The following is a 17,633-nucleotide window of genomic DNA, read 5'->3' on the forward strand; positions in this document are numbered from 1 at the left end:
GTCAGATGAATTAAAGATAGGAGAAAAAACACAGCCCTCTTGTTCCCACATACACAGGTGGAATAAAACAAATACCAAGGAAAAGAAAGGAAGTTATGTGTCTGGCTGTACATGTACTGAAGTGACAAAATCTGCTGCCTGCCTGTGGCTCCCAATCTCCCGTTCCTGATGCTAAGGCAGAGCTCATCCTCTGCCAGGTGCTTTTTCTGTGATATAGATGAGCATTGATGGGGATTCCCATGACACTTAGATGCATAAGGTGGCATTCCTTGGTACATGCCTATCTTCCCCTGACTATTGTCTCCCCAGGTGTCTCTTTTTTGTACCTCAATGTCTTTGACAGCCTTACCCTCAAAGTGTGGTTGAGGATGAGTAGTGTTGGCATCTCCTGGGAACTTGTTAGAAATTCGGAAACTCTGTCCCAGATGTACTGAATCAGATTCTGCATTTTAACAAGATTCTTAGAGGATTCAACCCCCAGAGATTCATTTGCACATTAAAGACTGAAAAGTACTACACAGAGGTTTAGAGCATGTCTGTCTAAAATGCATAAGATTCACAACTTTCATAGATTGACTGTGTTTGATACTGTCACTGGAAATTTTATCTTAAGCTACATATTTCCACATATCACTAAAAAATTCACCTTTCATTCATCCTAGGAGTTTTTTCCTGATCTCCCATAGCATAATCCTATATTATTTGCTTTTTAAACTAAATTATCTTTATCAAAATACTGCACAATAGAGTGTTTTGATAAAGATAATTTAGTATCAAGGTAAATCACATTTAGGTTTGTAATAGAAGATTCTTCCCTATGCCTTTCCATTTCCAAACCAATCACCTTTCATTCCTCTTGTTATTTCTCCTTTTTTATTTGCTTCTATTGCTATTTTTTGATTCTTCTGTTTACATATTATCCCTGGATTTCCTAGTATGGAATTAAAGATGTAGCTCTCCTATGAGCGCGTGTACACACACACACATACACACACACACACACACACACACACACACACAGATTTCCTTCCATCTTCCCAATAAAGCTAAATCACCATTTGAAGTCAATATTCAATACTTTTATTATGATCATGTAAATATAAATTTTTGTGCTTTGTAGAATTAGTAAATGTTTTATTTTATTATTTGGTTGGTTTTCTGGGTACCAATTGTTAATATAACCCCACAATTTCCAATAGAATTGATTATTTACTCTGAATATATTTAACACTCCAATAATCAATTGATTTTATTTTCCTCTGTACACTCTTTCTTAGAGCTCCTATCTTCTGGTCCAGGCTATGTTGGTTGCTCTCTTCACATAAAGTAGGAGTCATCCCAGATCTTTCTCATCATCCCTATTTTTGGACTAATTTCTTGAATGCCACATTGTCCTTTGGATTAGTTTGAGTCCTTGTTTTGCTGAAACACATCCTCCAGTAGCTTTCTAAGAAAGGGTGCATGCAAGTCAAACTTTTGAGAACTTGTATGGCTAAAAATATTTTGTCAATTGATAATCATTTTTTAAGAGAGGGGAGAGAGAGATAATTTTTTAAGAGAGAAGAGATTTTAAAAAATATTTTATTTTTCAGTTTTCGGTGGACACAACATCTTTATTTATTTTTATGTGGTGCTGAGGATCGAACCCAGCGCCCCGCCCATGCCAGGCAAGCCCGTTACCCCTTGAGCCACATCCCCAGCCCAATTGATAATCATTTGGCAGATATATGCTCCTATATTATACCTCATTTCCCCCTCAGTTTCTGAGGACATTTCTTTTGTCTCCCACCTACCAGTGTCAGGATTTAAAAGTCTGATATTCTGGCTCAAAGTATGTGATCTTTATCCTGCTAGGAAGTTCTTTGTAGAAAGCCTCATTGATTTGAATTTTATCATGTGCTGTGAACTGGTGGGACCATATGGCCTAAAGACTTATGTCCCTCAGTTCTGAAAAGCTTCTTGATTTTTGAAAAAAATCCTTCCTATTGTAATTTTTTAAGACTAACATTATTCAAATATTGATTATCTGATTCTATTGACTTTTTCTCTTTTTTTCATGAGCTTCAGTTATTATTCTCTTTTCTGGGAGATTTCCTAAATTGAAGATTTCCTAACTTCTCAGAAGTATGCTCTAGCATTAATAAGTTCCATTGGTAACTTTTACCTCTGGTAACTGATCACAGACCAGTTGCATTTCCATACTGTGGGTGATATCCAGGAATCAAAATGTCCATCCAGGAATCAAAGACTTGCCAACCCCATCTTCTCATCCTTCCTTTTCTCAAATCATACTTTCACCATATTTCAGTGAGTCAGGGTTGACCTAGCAAATCCCACTTCTGACACCAATGCTTTCTGAGGGCCCAAGACGACCCTTGTGTTCAGTGGTTCAGTTGAAGAACTCAAAGAACTCAGCAAAGTGGTCATACACATGGTCACAGTTTATTACAGAAAAAGGGTACAGATGAAAACCTGCAATGGAAAAAGGTACGTAGGGCAGGGTCCAGAAAACGTCAGGCACAAATTTCTGGTTGTGATATGGAAATGGAATTAATTCCATTAATTTTCCCTGTACAACGTGTGACAACATGCACAGAGTATTGCCCAAAAGGAAACTCTGGAGCCTTGATGTCCCAGAGTTTTACTGGGGGTCAATGGTGTAGATATAGTTGGCTATCCATGTGGCTGACCTTAGTTCAACCCCCTCCAGAGACCAAAGTGAGAGTGCATGGTCCAGATCCCCCAGAATGAATCACATTTGTTGGCAGAGACTATCGACTCCCATTAAATGAAAACACTTGCATTAGGCAAAATATTCCAAGGACTTGGAGGGTACCTCTGCAGAGCCCAGAAAGAGATAAATTGCTCCTTAGAATGAGGAGGACTTAGATAATCCAGACTTGCTGAGTTAATTCTTTACTGCATAATATCCACTGACATATGCTGGTGGTTCTCCACTCAGCCCCCTTTACCAACTAGTGCTCCACCCCACTGCTGTGTTTGCTGCTCTTAGGTCACAGCTGTCTGTTCTCTTCTCCAGACAAATGCCCTCAGCTGATAGGTGCTGCCTTCACCCACCTCCTAGCCACCACTTCTTTCTCCCCTTTTCTCCTTGGAGGAGCCACAGCCACTGACTGACTGGCACAGGTACATGGGACAAACTCAATAGTGCAATTCACCTTGCAGAACCAACTGCAGTCAGAGTCAGGTTAGAGTCCAGCCAAGACCACATCCTTGTTTAGATTTTATCCCGGCCCCGTTCTGCTTCCCTTTCCTCACTCCCCAAAAAGTTGTCCTCCTGAGAGCACTCCCTCTGCAAATCATGTGTACACTCTGCTTTTAGGAATTATGATCAGTATCAGGCACAGTACCTGGCACTTAATAAATGATTGTTGAATGAAAAATACACTCTGGCTCCATGCAGTGGTGCATGCCTGTTATCCCACCCGTGGTACAGGCCTGTAATTCCAGTGACTCAGGAGATTGAGGCACAAGTTTCGAAAGTCCTGCCTCTGCAAATTAGTGAGGCCCTAAGCAAGTTAAAGCCTGTCTCAAAACAAAAAAATAAAAAGGGCTGGGGATGTAGCTCAGTGGTAAAATGCCCCTGGATTCAATCCCTGTACCAAAAAGAAAGAAAAATAAACTGAGTAAATCACAAATGGAACTCTCTAAGAAACGTATGCAGAGCACCTGGCACACAGCAAATCGTTTTTTTTAATATATAAAATTTTTATTCATTAATTATATATTTTTAGTTATACATGACAATAGAATGCATTTTGACATATCTTACATACATGAAGTATAACTTCCCATTCTTGTGGTTGTACATGTGGAGTTACACTGGTTGTGTATTTATCTATGAACACAGAAAAATTGTGTCTGATTCATTCTACTGTCTTTCCTATTCCCATCAATCATCCTCTCCCTTTATTCCCCTTTGTTTAATCCAATGAACTTCTATTCTTCCCTCACCACCCACCAATTGTGTGTTAGCATCCTCGTATCAGAGAGAACATTTGACCTTTGTTTGGGGGGGGATTGGCTTATTTTGCCTAGCATAATAGTCTCCAGTTCTATCCATTTACTACCAAATGCCATAATTTCATTCTTCTTTATAGCTGAGTAATATCCCATTATGTGTATATAAATATATGTATACACACACACACACACACACACACACACACACACACTACATTATCTTTATTCATTAATCTGTTGAAGGGCATCCAGTTTGGTTCCATAGCTTAGCTATGCACACAGCAAATCATTAAGGAGGATTAGTCACCCTCCATTCACCAACCTCTTGCATTATATAGTTTCCTCATCTTGGTGGAATCATTGGGATATTACCCTCAGATCTGTATGTCCAGGAAAGAAATCTTACTCATGCATCCAGAATTGATCTGGCTTGGAATAATCTTAAGCCTCAATATTAATGGGCTCATTTACAAAGACAATTGGAACTTATTGGGGGAAAAAAGCTAGGATTCTCCCTTATACTCTATCCTCTGTTATATATACCCTATCCCCTGTTATACCTTATCCCCTTATAGACAAATATATTTCAAAAGTCCAGTTGCTAGATAAAAAGAGCCAGAGCAAGAGAAATCGGTAGATGGTCCCAAGGGCTAGCGGTCTTGACTCAATGTTCTGCCAAGCCTGTTGGATGATCCTGATCCTTTTTATCTCTTTCCTCTTCTTAGAGGCTTTATGGTCACTGTCTTCCTTGCCCCTACCCCCATCACTTTTCCTTTGAAGTAAGATATGGGGACAATGACTCATTTCTACTCTTTCCTTTTAAGTCATACCACGATGTCGTGGAACACACACTATCCATTTACAGATTATCAGTGGAGATTTGTTTCTCTTCTAGGTGAACAGGCCCATCATTACATGTTCATCTTCCTTAATTTAAATATCAGAGGGTAAACTTAACCTGCAATTTGGTGCCTGCAATCTGTAGTTCTCTTAAGTATATAGCCCCCATCCCATTTCTGGAGCCCCAGCATCCAGAACACATCCCCTAAACTGTAGTGCTTAGAGGACACCTAAAAGGCCCCCTCCTGTCCCATCCCCATTTGGCAGGTCACCTGAGATCCCAGCCCCAGAAAACCTCAGGTTGTATCCTGCATTCCAGGAATGCAGTTCTGAAAAACCCCACCCACACCTCACTCTCAGGGAAGAGAGATGGGGACAGAGAGATTGAATGGCTTGCTCACTCCTGCCTTGACAAACAGTTCTGGGAACTTACAGGAAGAAGAAAGCAGCCCCTCCTCCCTTGGACAGCTGCCCAATCAGTGTTAGAGTGCCTTCCTGACAACCCAGATCCCATGGGAGGGCCCTAGGACAAAGAGTGAGCAGAGGCAAGAGGATGAGTCTTAGTTCTCAGAACTCACCCGTTTGCTGGCTAAACTAGGCCACTAGAGCTTATGAGGCCAGACCAACTGTAGCCCCCTCCCTCTCCCAGGTTCCTACCTGTTAACAGGTCACAATGCCCCAGCTGTTCAGTCCTAGAATGGCTGATCAAGGTGGGAGGAGGTGAGAAGGGTTAGTGGGTGGGCAGGGTGGGGAGGGGAAGATACCCAGGAGCCAGTTCCCTATACTCTGAGCTCACACTTGAGGATCTGCTAGAGACCTACCCCCTCTTCCTCTCCACTCCTCCTCCCTGCTTCCAGCACTAGCTCTTCCCATCACCTCCAACTCCTCCATGACCCGGCTCTGCTTACCCAGGACCAAAGCCCTTGTAGATCTGAACCCACTCCCTTCCAAGGGCCTAGGTGCTGGGGAGGGATTGGGAAGTCCAGTCCATCCATGTGTGTCCCCCTGGCACCCTAGCCAGGCCCAGCTCCTGGACAGTGTCCTGGGGCTGGGGGCGCTAGGGCTGACAATTCGAGCAATCTTTTGCTCGGCTGGCCCAGCCCTGCTGCTGCTGCTGCTACTGGTCAGCTTCCTCACCTTTGACCTGCTCCACAGGTAAGTGGGCAGCAGCCTGGTAGATGGGCGTTGTACGCAGGTGGGCAAGTGGCTGACTTCCCTAAGTGCAGCTGCTTTCCCTTTTTCTCTACAGGCCCTCAGATCCCACCATACCGCAACACAGACTTCTCACAAGGGGCCAGAGTCAGGGGGCCGGTGAGGGTCCAGGACAGCAAGTGGCTCCTCTCCTCCCAACGGGGGCAATCCCGGGACGACTCAGCCTCCAAGACGCACTACTCCTGCTGGGCCTGGGCCTGGGGCTGCTCCTGGGAGCCCGAGGCATGCCCTTGGCCCTGCTGGGTGTGGCTTTCTGCCTCCATCCTTGGGCTTGACGGCTCTCCCAAAATACTGAGTGCCCTCCAAAAATACACTGGTCATCCTGCTTCTTGAGGCCTCCTTTCCTCCATCCTAGGCTAGGTGTGTGGGAGAACACTTCTTTATTCTTAGCCTGAATCTCAGAGGATCTGTGGCTCCACAATATGGACAGTGGATGGCTGGGTGTGGGGCTTGGGACCAGCAAGAAAAGACAGGATATGAAGCAGGGGGCTCTAGGCAGGAAATGTCAGGCTTCTCAGGGCCTGCAGGTTGGGGACAGCCATTCTGGCCTCCTCTGTGGTTCTAGAAAATGAGGGTCCAGAGAGGAAAACTTGCAAGAGAATAGGGTGGGCTGGTATCAATCATAAGAGAAAGGGCAGGGATGGGAAGGGCTTCCCTCAAGAAAGTCTGAGAAACTACTTCTGTTGGACTCCCCAGGGCCCCCTGCTAGCCAGGAGAGTCCATAGAGAGGGACTCTACAATGACTCCTCTCTTGGCCAGACCCCACCCCAGCCCGGGTCACAATGGGGCTCCTCTGGGGAGGTGGGGGAGGGTAAGAGTTGGGGCTCGGATTGGCGGCCAGCCTGTCCTGGGTGCAGCAGGAAGCAACATGACTTAGGTGGCTCTATCCAAAGGTAAGACCTGTTCAAAAACCCTACCCTGCCCACATTGATGCCCCCCTGTCCCATGCACTCCCACCTGCCCTGAGGTCCCAAGCATCTCCAGGGCTGCTCCTGCAGCTGGCCTGGCCCTATCCACAGGTGCACCAGCCGTGATGCAGCAGCCACGAGTGGAGACGGATCCCATCGGGGCCGGCGAGGGGCCGCAGCGGGCGGTCCCCTGGTCGGTCTGGGTCACCCGGCAGGGCTGGGTGCGCTGGTGGGTATGCCACGTGCCCCAGAGCTGGGCCCAGTGGTGGACCACATCAGGTTTGCGGCAACCCCTGCAGCGCGTGCTGTGGGGTCTGGAGGGGATACTCTACCTGCTGCTGGCTCTGATGCTGTGCCACGCACTCTTCACCACCGGTACCCATCTGCTCAGCTCCCTCTGGCCTGTGGTGGCTGCCATGTGGCGCCATCTGCTGCCGGCCATCCTGCTGCTGGTGCTAAGTGCCCTGCCTGCCTTGCTCTTCACGGCCTCCTTCCTGCTGCTCTTCTCCACACTGCTGAGCCTCGTGGGCCTCCTCACCTCCATGACTCACCCAGGCCGTGCTCAGGACTTGGACCAATAGAAGGGCATCCCCATTCCGCTGCCTGTGTCTGTTGAGCCCTGACCTAGGGCGTGAGCCCTGGGGAGAGGGAGGGCAGAGGGACCTCAGCAGGCCCCAGACTCCAGTCTCAACACAAGTCAAAGCTGTGTGGTGTGACTGGAGCCAACAGGTAGATTGGCCTGGCCTCTTGCACCTTCCTCAGGCTGCTGCTGCAGGTTCCTGGTGTGAGGGCCAGGCTTTGAGGAGACAGGACAGATGGCTTGGCCAAGGGCAGAGCTTGGTCAAGTCACTGAGAGCACCCATGTGGATGTGGTAACATTGCTGGGTTGCCTTGGCAACTGGAAGCATCTTTTTGTCACAGCTGCTCAGCTGTCTCAGATTCAGACTTTCTGAAATAACTGGGTACCCCTGGACTTGCCATTGCTCCCACCAGTCCCCTTTTTCCACTTTCAGGAGGATCGCAGGCTCTAGAAAGGGCTCCACTGATAGAAACCTACATAGGAGAGGGCTGAGCAGAAGCCCTGCTCACCTTCCAGAGCTTTTTGCCCAGGCATTCCTGCTCCCTATTCTTCCTACTTTTTGCCTCAGTTTATACCACCAAATCTGGAAAATGGGCCAACCAGAGTAGTGAGTTTTATTTTCTCTCCCTCCCTGCCTTCTCCCTCCCCCTCCCTCCCTCCCTCCCTCCCTTCTTTCTTTCCTTCCTCCCCCCACCCCTTTCTTGTGGTGCTGGAGATAGGATGAAAAATTTTATGTATGTTAAGCACACACTCCAATATCAAGCTACATCCCAGCCCCTACCTATGCATTCTTTTAAGAGTCTACATGACTGTTACAGAAAAACAAGCAAGTCCCATTGCAGTCACTTACACAATGTGTGGTTTTGGTAAATTCTTTTGAGTCTCAGGGTTGACTCAAGCCTGTCACAAGGTTGTTGTCAAAGGTAATACCTGCTTGCAAAATACTTTGTAAAGGCAAAAAAAAAAAATGGGAACATTCTTGAGATCTTTTGACCAGAAGACTGATAAGAAAGCAAGAAACCTCCCTAGGCTTTCAGAGAAATGCTTTGTCATATATAAAATTTTGTCTCTGAGATGGGAAATAGAGGATGGATGGTGTAGACAAGATGTAAAAAATCATGTGCCATGAAATCTCAAAATTTGCAGATGTTGAACTCTTATGATTGTGAAATGCTTGGTACTGGGGCTTGGTGCCAGAAGATGCTCACATGGCTGTGTGAATGGGAAGAAAACAGTTCAGGCATTTCCTAAACTGACTCAGCAAGCTGCTCATAGCCCAGAAAGGTTTTGCAAAGTAGTGTCACTTGATGCTCCAGATTCTGGCCATTTGCACATCTGTTGACTCTTCCAAACAAACACTGGGTAATAAGTTATTGCCAAATAAAGTATATGAAAGAAAATTACCCACAGCTGGGACCTGCCCACCCAACTCCCACTCAGTCCCTGATCCTCCCCAACTCCTGCCAAGACCTGGCTCCTACTTTACAGCTAACCCTAAAATCCTTGCTCCTGAAGCCCTAGACCCAAGAGCACCTGTCTCCTGCCACAGAAATACTCATGCCCTGGGGTCTAACCAGCCCCTAGAACCCTGGATCATTTTCCCCAAATCCACTTGCTATAGCTTTGTGCAGATGCCTTCAGCTTCAGTGTCTGAAACCCAAGAACCAGTCCTTTCCATTTCTCTGTAGTTTTCCCCTGAAACATGACCTGGTAGCAAGGGCAAGTTGGGATATGGAGGTGGCTTAGCTTTATGATTAGCATGATGTACTTTGCTGGGGCTAGGCTTAAATCTGAGCACTGTCACTGGCATTGGTGGCAATTACTAAGCCTTCCTGAACTTCATTTTTCTTAAGGATGAAACAAGGCAAGGGCACTTGTCTTAGGGCTTCTGTGGGGCTCCTGGAATGTGGGGAAAGTGCTTGGACCAACTCCTAGCATCACAACCTAGAGCTGTATCATGACTATCCCACTTAGCGAGAAGTCAGACTCAGGATGGCTGATTGCCAGTGGGAAAGTCAGGACTTTTGAGTCCCAAACCCCACAAACACTACTGAAGGGAAAGGCCATACAGGGTAGAGAGAACACACACACACAAAAAAAAAAAAAAAAAAAAAATGAACTGAAGACTCTGTGGCTTCCCTTGTTCTCAAAATTTCCTGCTAGAGATAAAACCCAACGCTCTGGAGGTTATAAATCAAATCAGTTGATGTCTGGTGGGCCTGACTCTTCTGTATCTATGTGGTGGGGATGGACCCTAGGATGCCTGGCCTGTCCATCTTTGACTTGCTATGCCTTATTATCCAGGGACAGCTCTCTGGACACTTGAGGCCATTCCAATCAAAGGAGAAAGAAGGTTTGGACCCATGCCAGATGCACAGGGGGCGGGGATGTGGGCAGGAACAAGAAAAAAAGCCTTTCCCCCACATAGATATATACCTTCCACTCTCCTACCCTGGTGCAGCCAGACTGGAGAGCAGAAGGGTAATACTTTCTAAATTAGACCAACACATACTTTATGACCCAGCAACCCCCAATAAATTCTCACAGAAGTCCACAAGGGCCTTGCTCTTCAAACTGTGGCAGGACCAGCAGTATAAACATCCCCTGGAAGCTGCTGAGAAATGCAAAGTCTCAGGCCCCACCTACCAAATCAGAAACTGCATTTTAATAAGATTCCCAGGTGATACTTGTGTGCATGAATATTTGAGAAATGCTGTATAAGGGAATATGTTTGAGGATATTACTGCACTGCTCTTGGTGGGAGCAGGAAGATGGAAAGGATAAATATGGGCCAAGGAGAGGCGGCAACATGGATTAGTATTAAAAACTTAGGACTCATGAAAAGAAACCAAATGAGAAACAATACAATTCCTTTCGCATGAACTTAAAACATATGCCAGTAAAACTATGTATATGTATGTGTGTATATATGTATGTGTATGTATACACACACACACATACACACACACACATACATACATGTATATATTTCACAAGAATACATAAAAACAAAAGATAACCAAAATGGCATGGATCACAGGGGCAGGAAAATGGGAATGGGGTGTAGAGGTAAAAGATAATAAAATGAAAGACCTTGCAGAGAAGAAAAATGATGATGTCAACACAATTCCTGAAATTCCTTTTAATGTAGACATAGTCATCCAGTTAGAGTCAAAAGGCTTAAAAATGCAATAGACACGCTGGAATGAAAAAGTTCTAAGCTTTTCCAGCATGGACCAAGAAAGAACTGTCCTACTGACCTGTGTGACCTGGGTGGCTGTGCGGGTATCTTTGCTTGTCCTTATAATCCGGTCTCTGGGCCCTCCCCGGCAGCCTGCTCTGATGGGGGCGGAGTGAGGGCGGGATCCAGCCACGTTTTGGCCTGGCATGACTGGGTATTAGGAAACCGAGTGGAGGAGGGGTCATCCGCGAGGGCACTGGCGGTCAAGTAAGTGCGGGTCTTTGGACGCACATACCCTTGGGGGTTCCAAGGAGCAGGTGGCGGGTGGGGGGGCCGGGGGGGGGTATGCCCCGTAAGGCTTCCCTCCGCCCTAAGAAGAGGCTGCAAGGAGAAGGCGCAGCTAGAATGAGGCAAGGCCCTATAGGGGTTCGTTAGGGAGTGCTTGCTAGGGTGCACGCCTTGAGATGGATCATCAGTGGCCCACCTGGGGGAAGGAAAGGGGCCCTAGGAAAGAGGAAACTGTGCAGCCCCCGGGGAACTTCCAAGGGCTGGCCGCAGGAAGCCGGGAAGGGAGCATTTTCCTTCAGACTTGTGGGTGGTTGGGGCTGAGCGAAGCTGGGAGTGGGAGGAGCGGCTCATCAGATCCAGCAGTCAGAGGCCTCAGGGAAGGAAGGAGATGGTGTTATCTGGGAGCTGGAGGCGGCCTGCACAGCCCTGCGAGGATGCCCCAGGGTCGGACGGGGCAGGCAGGCACAGCTGTGCGGGGGGAATGAAAGGATCATATCCGGTTGCGGGGGCGGGGGGGGGGCGCAGGGCAGGGTTAGGGGGTGGCACGAAGGCAACTGGAGCGCCTAGTCAAACAGTTGCTAACTTGAGGCTGGGGGAAAGTCGCGGTGGGGAATTCCTGCGCAGCCTGGGACACTTGAGCCCAGCTGCGAGGTGCGGGGCACGGAGGGTGGCACTGCTCCTTTCCAAGACTCAGGTGCATGATGGCTGGCAGGTGTCCGGGCTGGAATGTTGACTGTGGGGCATATCCGGGAATGGTGAGGGCCTGAGACTGGGAAGGAAATCCCATGACAGATCCAGGATTGGAGGGCCATAGGTAGCCAGGAAAGTGCTGGTGCTCCTGGAGCATCGGCAAAGCGCGCCCCCTAGAGGAAATCTCTGGAGTTGACAGTGCAAGATTGGGCTTGGTTGGGGTGGGAGAAAGAGCGAGGAAGAGATGCCGGTCCCAAGACTTGGACACCACTGGGAGTGAGACAGGGCCCAAGACGATGAAAGGGTATCTGGGACCCACTGTCATAACAGTGACAGCTTCGTTGCCGTCTTATCTCTTTCCCTAAGTGTCCAGCTTGGATCCCCCCGCCAGACATCCAGAGGCTTTTGAAGCTAGAGACTCAAGAGAATCTGGGGAAGGAATAGCACCAATGTAACCTGTTTGATTTGTCTCCTACTCTTATCCCAGTCATGGTCTGATATGATCCCATTGCTCCTGGGATAAAGGGATGTTTTTCTTAAGGTTCTGTCAGGGTCAGGAGACACCTAATTTTGGACAAGTCATTTTTTTTCTTTCCTGCTCAGCAAACGTTTCCATTTATATTTTGCAAATTTCCTTGCTTTCTTAATACTGATTCCTTGCCTTTTGAATATTTTCCATCTTAACAATAAAAGAATTTGAAAGCTGGGGTTGGGGCTCAGTGGTAGACAGCTTGAATAAGGTGTGATGCCCTGGGTTTAATTAAAAAAATAAATAATTTAAAATTTGATTATCTGTTGTTTCTACTATATTTTCTGGCCTATACTACCTTTAAATGTCTAACCCAAAATATAAAATGAGAAATTCATCCATTTCTTTTATGTATCAATAGTTCAGTATTTTATAGCAGAGTAGTATTCCTCTGTATGGTAAACCAACATTTATTTATCCATTCCTCTGTTGATAGACATTGATTTTTTTTTTTCAGCTTTTGGCTGTGACAAAAAAAAAACAACAAAAAACCCATGAACATTCATGTATATTAAAAAGATACATTGTTGTATCTTTTTGTAAACATGTTTTAATTTTTCTTGGGTAAAAAACCTAAGAATGAAATGGCTGGATCATATGGTAGTTGTATGTTTAACTTTTTAAGACACTGCCAGATGGTTTTCTGAAGTGTTTGCACTGTTTCACCTTCCCACATCGGCAAGGCGCGCCCCCTAGAGGAAATCTAGTTCCTCCATATCTTGGCCAACATGGTATGGTTAATTTTCTTAATATCAGGCATTACAACAGGTGGACAGTATCTCATTATGGTTTTAATTTGCATTTCTCTAGTGCTTAATGTTTAACATTTTAATGTGCATATTTGCAATCCATTTATTCTCTTTCCTTAAGTGTCTGACCTTTTATTGGACTTTGAGATTTTTTTTCCTGGATACAAATTCAGACAGGACGTAAAAATACTTTCTCCAAGAAGTTTTTAATTTTAATGATGTGCAATTTTTTCTTTTATGAATTCCACTTTTGGTGTCATATCTAGGAAAACTGCCTAACTCAAGGTCACAACAATTTTCCTTTATTATTTCTTCTAGGTTTATACTTTTAGTTTTACATCTAGATATGTTGTCTATTTTGAGTTAATATTTGTATATGGTGGGAGCTATGAATTGAGAGTAGTTTTTTCCTTATGTGAAGATATAGTGGTTGCAGCCTACTTATTGAAGACTATCCTTTCTCCATTAAGTTGCCTTTGTACCTTCATTAAAACTGACTTGTCCATATGTGTGTGGATATATTTCTGGATTTTGTGCTATTGATCTTTTAGTCTTCATGCCAATACCACAACCTCTGCCTGTAATTTTATAAGCCTTGAAATCAGGTAGTGTTAGTCCAACTTGTTCTTATCTAAATTATATCGGCTCTTCTAGATCCTTTATGTTTCTAGAAGTTTTAGAATAAGATTAGTTTCTACAAAACTGTTGGGATTTTTATTGTGCTTGTATTGTGTGTGTGTGTGTGTGTGTGTGTGTTTAAATTTGGAGAAAAATCAACATTTTAAGGTCTGACTCCTATCTGACCTCTTGGGCAAGGTACATCTCTCCACTTATTGAGATCTTCTTGAATTTATCTCAATTTATTTTTTAAGTGAATTCTTTTTTAAAAATATATTTTTAAATATTTATTCTTAAGCTTTAGGTGGATACAATATCTTTATTTTACATTTATGTGGTGCTGAGGATCGAAGCCGGTGACTTGTGCATGCTAGGTGAGCACTATACCACTGAGCCACAACCCTAGCCCTAAGTGAATTCTTTTCTCAAAATTTGTATATGTATTTTTAGTTGTTAATGGGCTTTATTTTATTCATTTATTTATTTGTGGTGCTGAGAATTGAACCCAGTGCCTCACATGTGCCGGGAAAGTGCTTTACCACTGAGCCACAATCCCAGCCACCATCTTAGCAATACTTTTAAGTCATTATCTTTAGTCATATTTACCCGAAATGCTTCTTATTTTTATCATTGTAAATTGTATTTTTTATTTATTTTTTCCTGACGCTTAGCTTTTTATTTATTTTAGTCATACATGACAGCAGAATGTATTTTGACATATAATACATACATGGAATGTACATACATCATTCATATTGTCTATTCTATTCTGCTGCCCTTCCTATCCTCCCTACTCCTCCCCTCCTCTCCCATCCTTTCTCTCTATCCAATCTAATGTGACACTTTTTTTTCCTTTTTCTCATTACAACATCATATATGTATTCTGTATAACAATGAGGTTCTCCTTCCATCTTCCATGCAACTCCCCTTCTCTCTCTTTTTCCCTCCCACCTCTCTTCCCTATTTAGTGGTAGTATTCTTCTCATGCTCTTCCTCCCTATCCCATTTTGAGTCACCCCCCCCCTTATATCAGAGGAGACATTCGGCATTTGACTTTTAGGGATTGGCTAACTTCACTTAGCATAATCTGCTCTAATGCCATCCATTTGCCTGCAAATGCCATGATCTTGTTGTTTTTTAGTGCTGAGTAATATTCCATTGTGTATAAATGCCACATTTTTTAATCCATTCATCTATTGAAAGGCATCTAGGTTGGTTCCACATTCTAGCTATTGTGAATTGTGCTGCTATAAACATTGATGTGGCTGTGTCCCTGTAGTATGCTCTTTTTAGGTCTTTTGGGTATAGTCTGAGAAGGGGAATAGCTGGGTCAAATGGTGGTTCCATTCCCAGCTTTCCAAGGAATCTCCATACTGCTTTCCAAATTGACTGCACCAATTTGCAGTCCCACCAGCAATGTGAGTGTACCTTTTTCCCCAGCATCCTCGCCAGCACTTATTGGTTGTTTGACTTCATAATGGCTGCCATTCTTATTGGAGTGAGATGGTATCTTAGTTTTAATTTGCATTTCTCTGATTGCTAGAGATGGTGAGCATTTTTTCATGTATTTGTTGATTGATTGTATATCCTCTTCTGAGAAGTTTCTGTTCAAGTCCTTGGCCCATGTAAATGGTATTTTTTAAAAATTCTGTTCCTGCTCATTTCTAGTACAGAGAAATACAACTGATTTTTGTATACTGACCCTGTATCATAACCATGACCATGAATACATGAATATAAGGTCTATATAGACAATCCTGTTATCTGCTAATAAATTTTACTTCGTGTTCCCTAGTCTGTGTGCTTTTTATTTCTTGTGTTATTGTAATAGCTGGGACACCCAGTATACATTGAATAGAAATGGTAGAAGTAGACAGACTTGTTTCTGATCTTAGGGGAAAGTATTCCTTTTTTTTTTTTTTCTGTCATTAGGTATGATGTTAGTTGTAAGATTTTTGTGGCATTGATGCCTTCTATCAAGGTGAGAATAATTCCTTCTAATCCTAGTTTGCTGAAAGTTTTTATCAGGAATGGATACTGAATTTTATAAAATGTCTTTTATATATCTATTGAAATTACCATGTTTTAAAATTTTTAATTTGATGTGAATTACATTAGCCATTTTTAAATGTTAAACCAAACTTGCATTCCTAGTTTTAAAAAGGAAGTTATACAGTTTGAAGGTGGTAGAGTAATGATGATAGTTTTCCATCTTGGAAATCACCCAAGTAAAGATGAAAATGAGAAAAAATGCAAATATTATGTCTGATGAAACCAGGAGAGAATAGAAACTATAAACAAATTAGGTGGACAGGGTGAAAAAAAAACAGTGTACATGGAGTAGAAATTGGTATATCCATTTTGGAGATTATTAGGGAGCATTTACTAAAGTTGAATAGATACATACTTTATGACCCAACAGTTCCACCTAAGAAACAAGTACATCTGTCTACCAAAAACCTTAAACAAAAGTGTTCATAGATGCTTTATTCATAGTAACCCAAACCTGAAAAGAATCCAAATGTCTATCCACAGAATAAATTGTGTCTATCCACGGATAAATTGTTGTCTATCTGATAGGATAGTACACACTAATAAAAAGTCATAAATTACTGATAACATGGATAAATCTCACAGATGTAAATTGGGGGAGAATCCAGACACAGGAGTGCATTTTATATGATTTTGTTCCTTATAATTTCAAGAACAGGCTAATTTATAAAGCAGGTATGGTAGCTCCCATCTGTAATCCCAGCTACTCAGGAGGCTAAGACAGGAGATTTCAAGTTCAAAGCCAGCATGGGCAATTTAGGGAGGTCAAAATAAAGTATGAAAAGGGCTGGGGATGTAGCTCAGTGGTAGAGTGCTTCCCAGTATATGTGAGGCGCAGGGTTTGATCCCCCATATCACACATACATGTGCACACACCTTTTGGGGGAGGTATTTAATGAGAAGGGGCATAATGGGAAATTTCCGGGATTGTGGAAAAGTTCTACATCTTGACCTGGGTTGTGGTTACATGGACTCACATTTGTAAAAAATTGAGTTATACTCTCTAGATTTGTGCAACTGGGCTAGGGTTGTGGCTTAGAGGTAAAGTGCTTGTCTAGCATGTGTGAGGCACTGAGTTTGGTCCTCCGCACCACATAAAAATAAAAAAATAAAAATAAAGGTATTGTGTCCATCTATAACCATATATATATTTTTAAATAAAATAAAAAAAAATAAGGCTGGGGATGTGGCTGAGTGGTTGAGTGCCCCTGAGTTCAATCCTTAGTAACCGCACCCCCCCACAAAAAAAGATTTGTACAATATATTGTATGTGAATTATGTCAATTAACAAGGAATTAGGGCCCCCCCACACACAAAATAAGAGTAGTTTAATATGAAAACATAAAAATGATTTAATAAAAGAAACAAAAATAGAATTCACTGTATAAACAGAACAGAGCAGAATAACCAATTAGTCCTCATAATAATAAAAAGCAGTTTTATCATCTGATATCCATTCATGATCAAAACTGTTAGTAAACTAAGAATGGACTTTTTTTCTTTCTAGTACTGGGGATCAAACCTAGGACCTCATGTATGTTAAGCAAGAACTCTACCACTGAGCATATCCCCACTACTGGAGAGGGATTTTCTTAACTGAATAAAGATTACTTGTAAAAAACCTATAACAATATCATAATTTTTAAGAGTGGAAATTTAGAAGCAATTCCTTTTAAATCAGGATCCAGTTGAAAATGGTTAAGAACAGCAATTCCACATACCTTTGTTTGGGAATCTGAGTGCAGAGTAAGATGAGGAATACACAGGAAGACAGCCCATTCTGATAACATCTGTCTTTCAGATTAACATGGTTTCCTTCAGTTTAGAATTTCATAACTTTCATGTGTTACGAATATTTTACAAGTACACAATAAAAATTTTAAAAACTTGAACAATTTTTAAATCCCATTTCATTAGGCTGAAAGATGCCAGATTATACAAGAGTATCTATTGAATGATTCCACTTATAAAAATTCTATAAAATGGAAATTGGTCTGCAATA

The 17,633-nt window shown here is 43.3% G+C and overlaps 2 protein-coding genes across 2 annotated transcripts; both read left to right on the forward strand.

Moving 5' to 3' along the window:
* Positions 1-5,713: 5,713 nt before the first annotated feature.
* LOC308647302 (uncharacterized protein C20orf141) lies at positions 5,714-6,311 on the forward strand (the record flags this gene model as incomplete). The annotated part of the gene is made up of 2 exons (XM_081291392.1): positions 5,714-5,979; positions 6,074-6,311. The coding sequence occupies 2 exons, from the start codon at positions 5,714-5,716 to the stop codon at positions 6,309-6,311; spliced, it is 504 nt and encodes a 167-aa protein (XP_081147518.1).
* A 734-nt stretch (positions 6,312-7,045) lies between these two features.
* On the forward strand, positions 7,046-7,525 carry TMEM239 (transmembrane protein 239; the record flags this gene model as incomplete). The annotated part of the gene is made up of 1 exon (XM_081293340.1): positions 7,046-7,525. The coding sequence occupies exon 1, from the start codon at positions 7,070-7,072 to the stop codon at positions 7,523-7,525; it is 456 nt and encodes a 151-aa protein (XP_081149466.1). The 5' UTR covers positions 7,046-7,069.
* Between the last annotated feature and the right edge of the window lie 10,108 nt (positions 7,526-17,633).

Source organism: Spermophilus citellus (assembly GCF_964194105.1).
Source record: "Spermophilus citellus genome assembly, chromosome: 4".
Taxonomy (NCBI): Eukaryota; Metazoa; Chordata; class Mammalia; order Rodentia; family Sciuridae; genus Spermophilus; species Spermophilus citellus.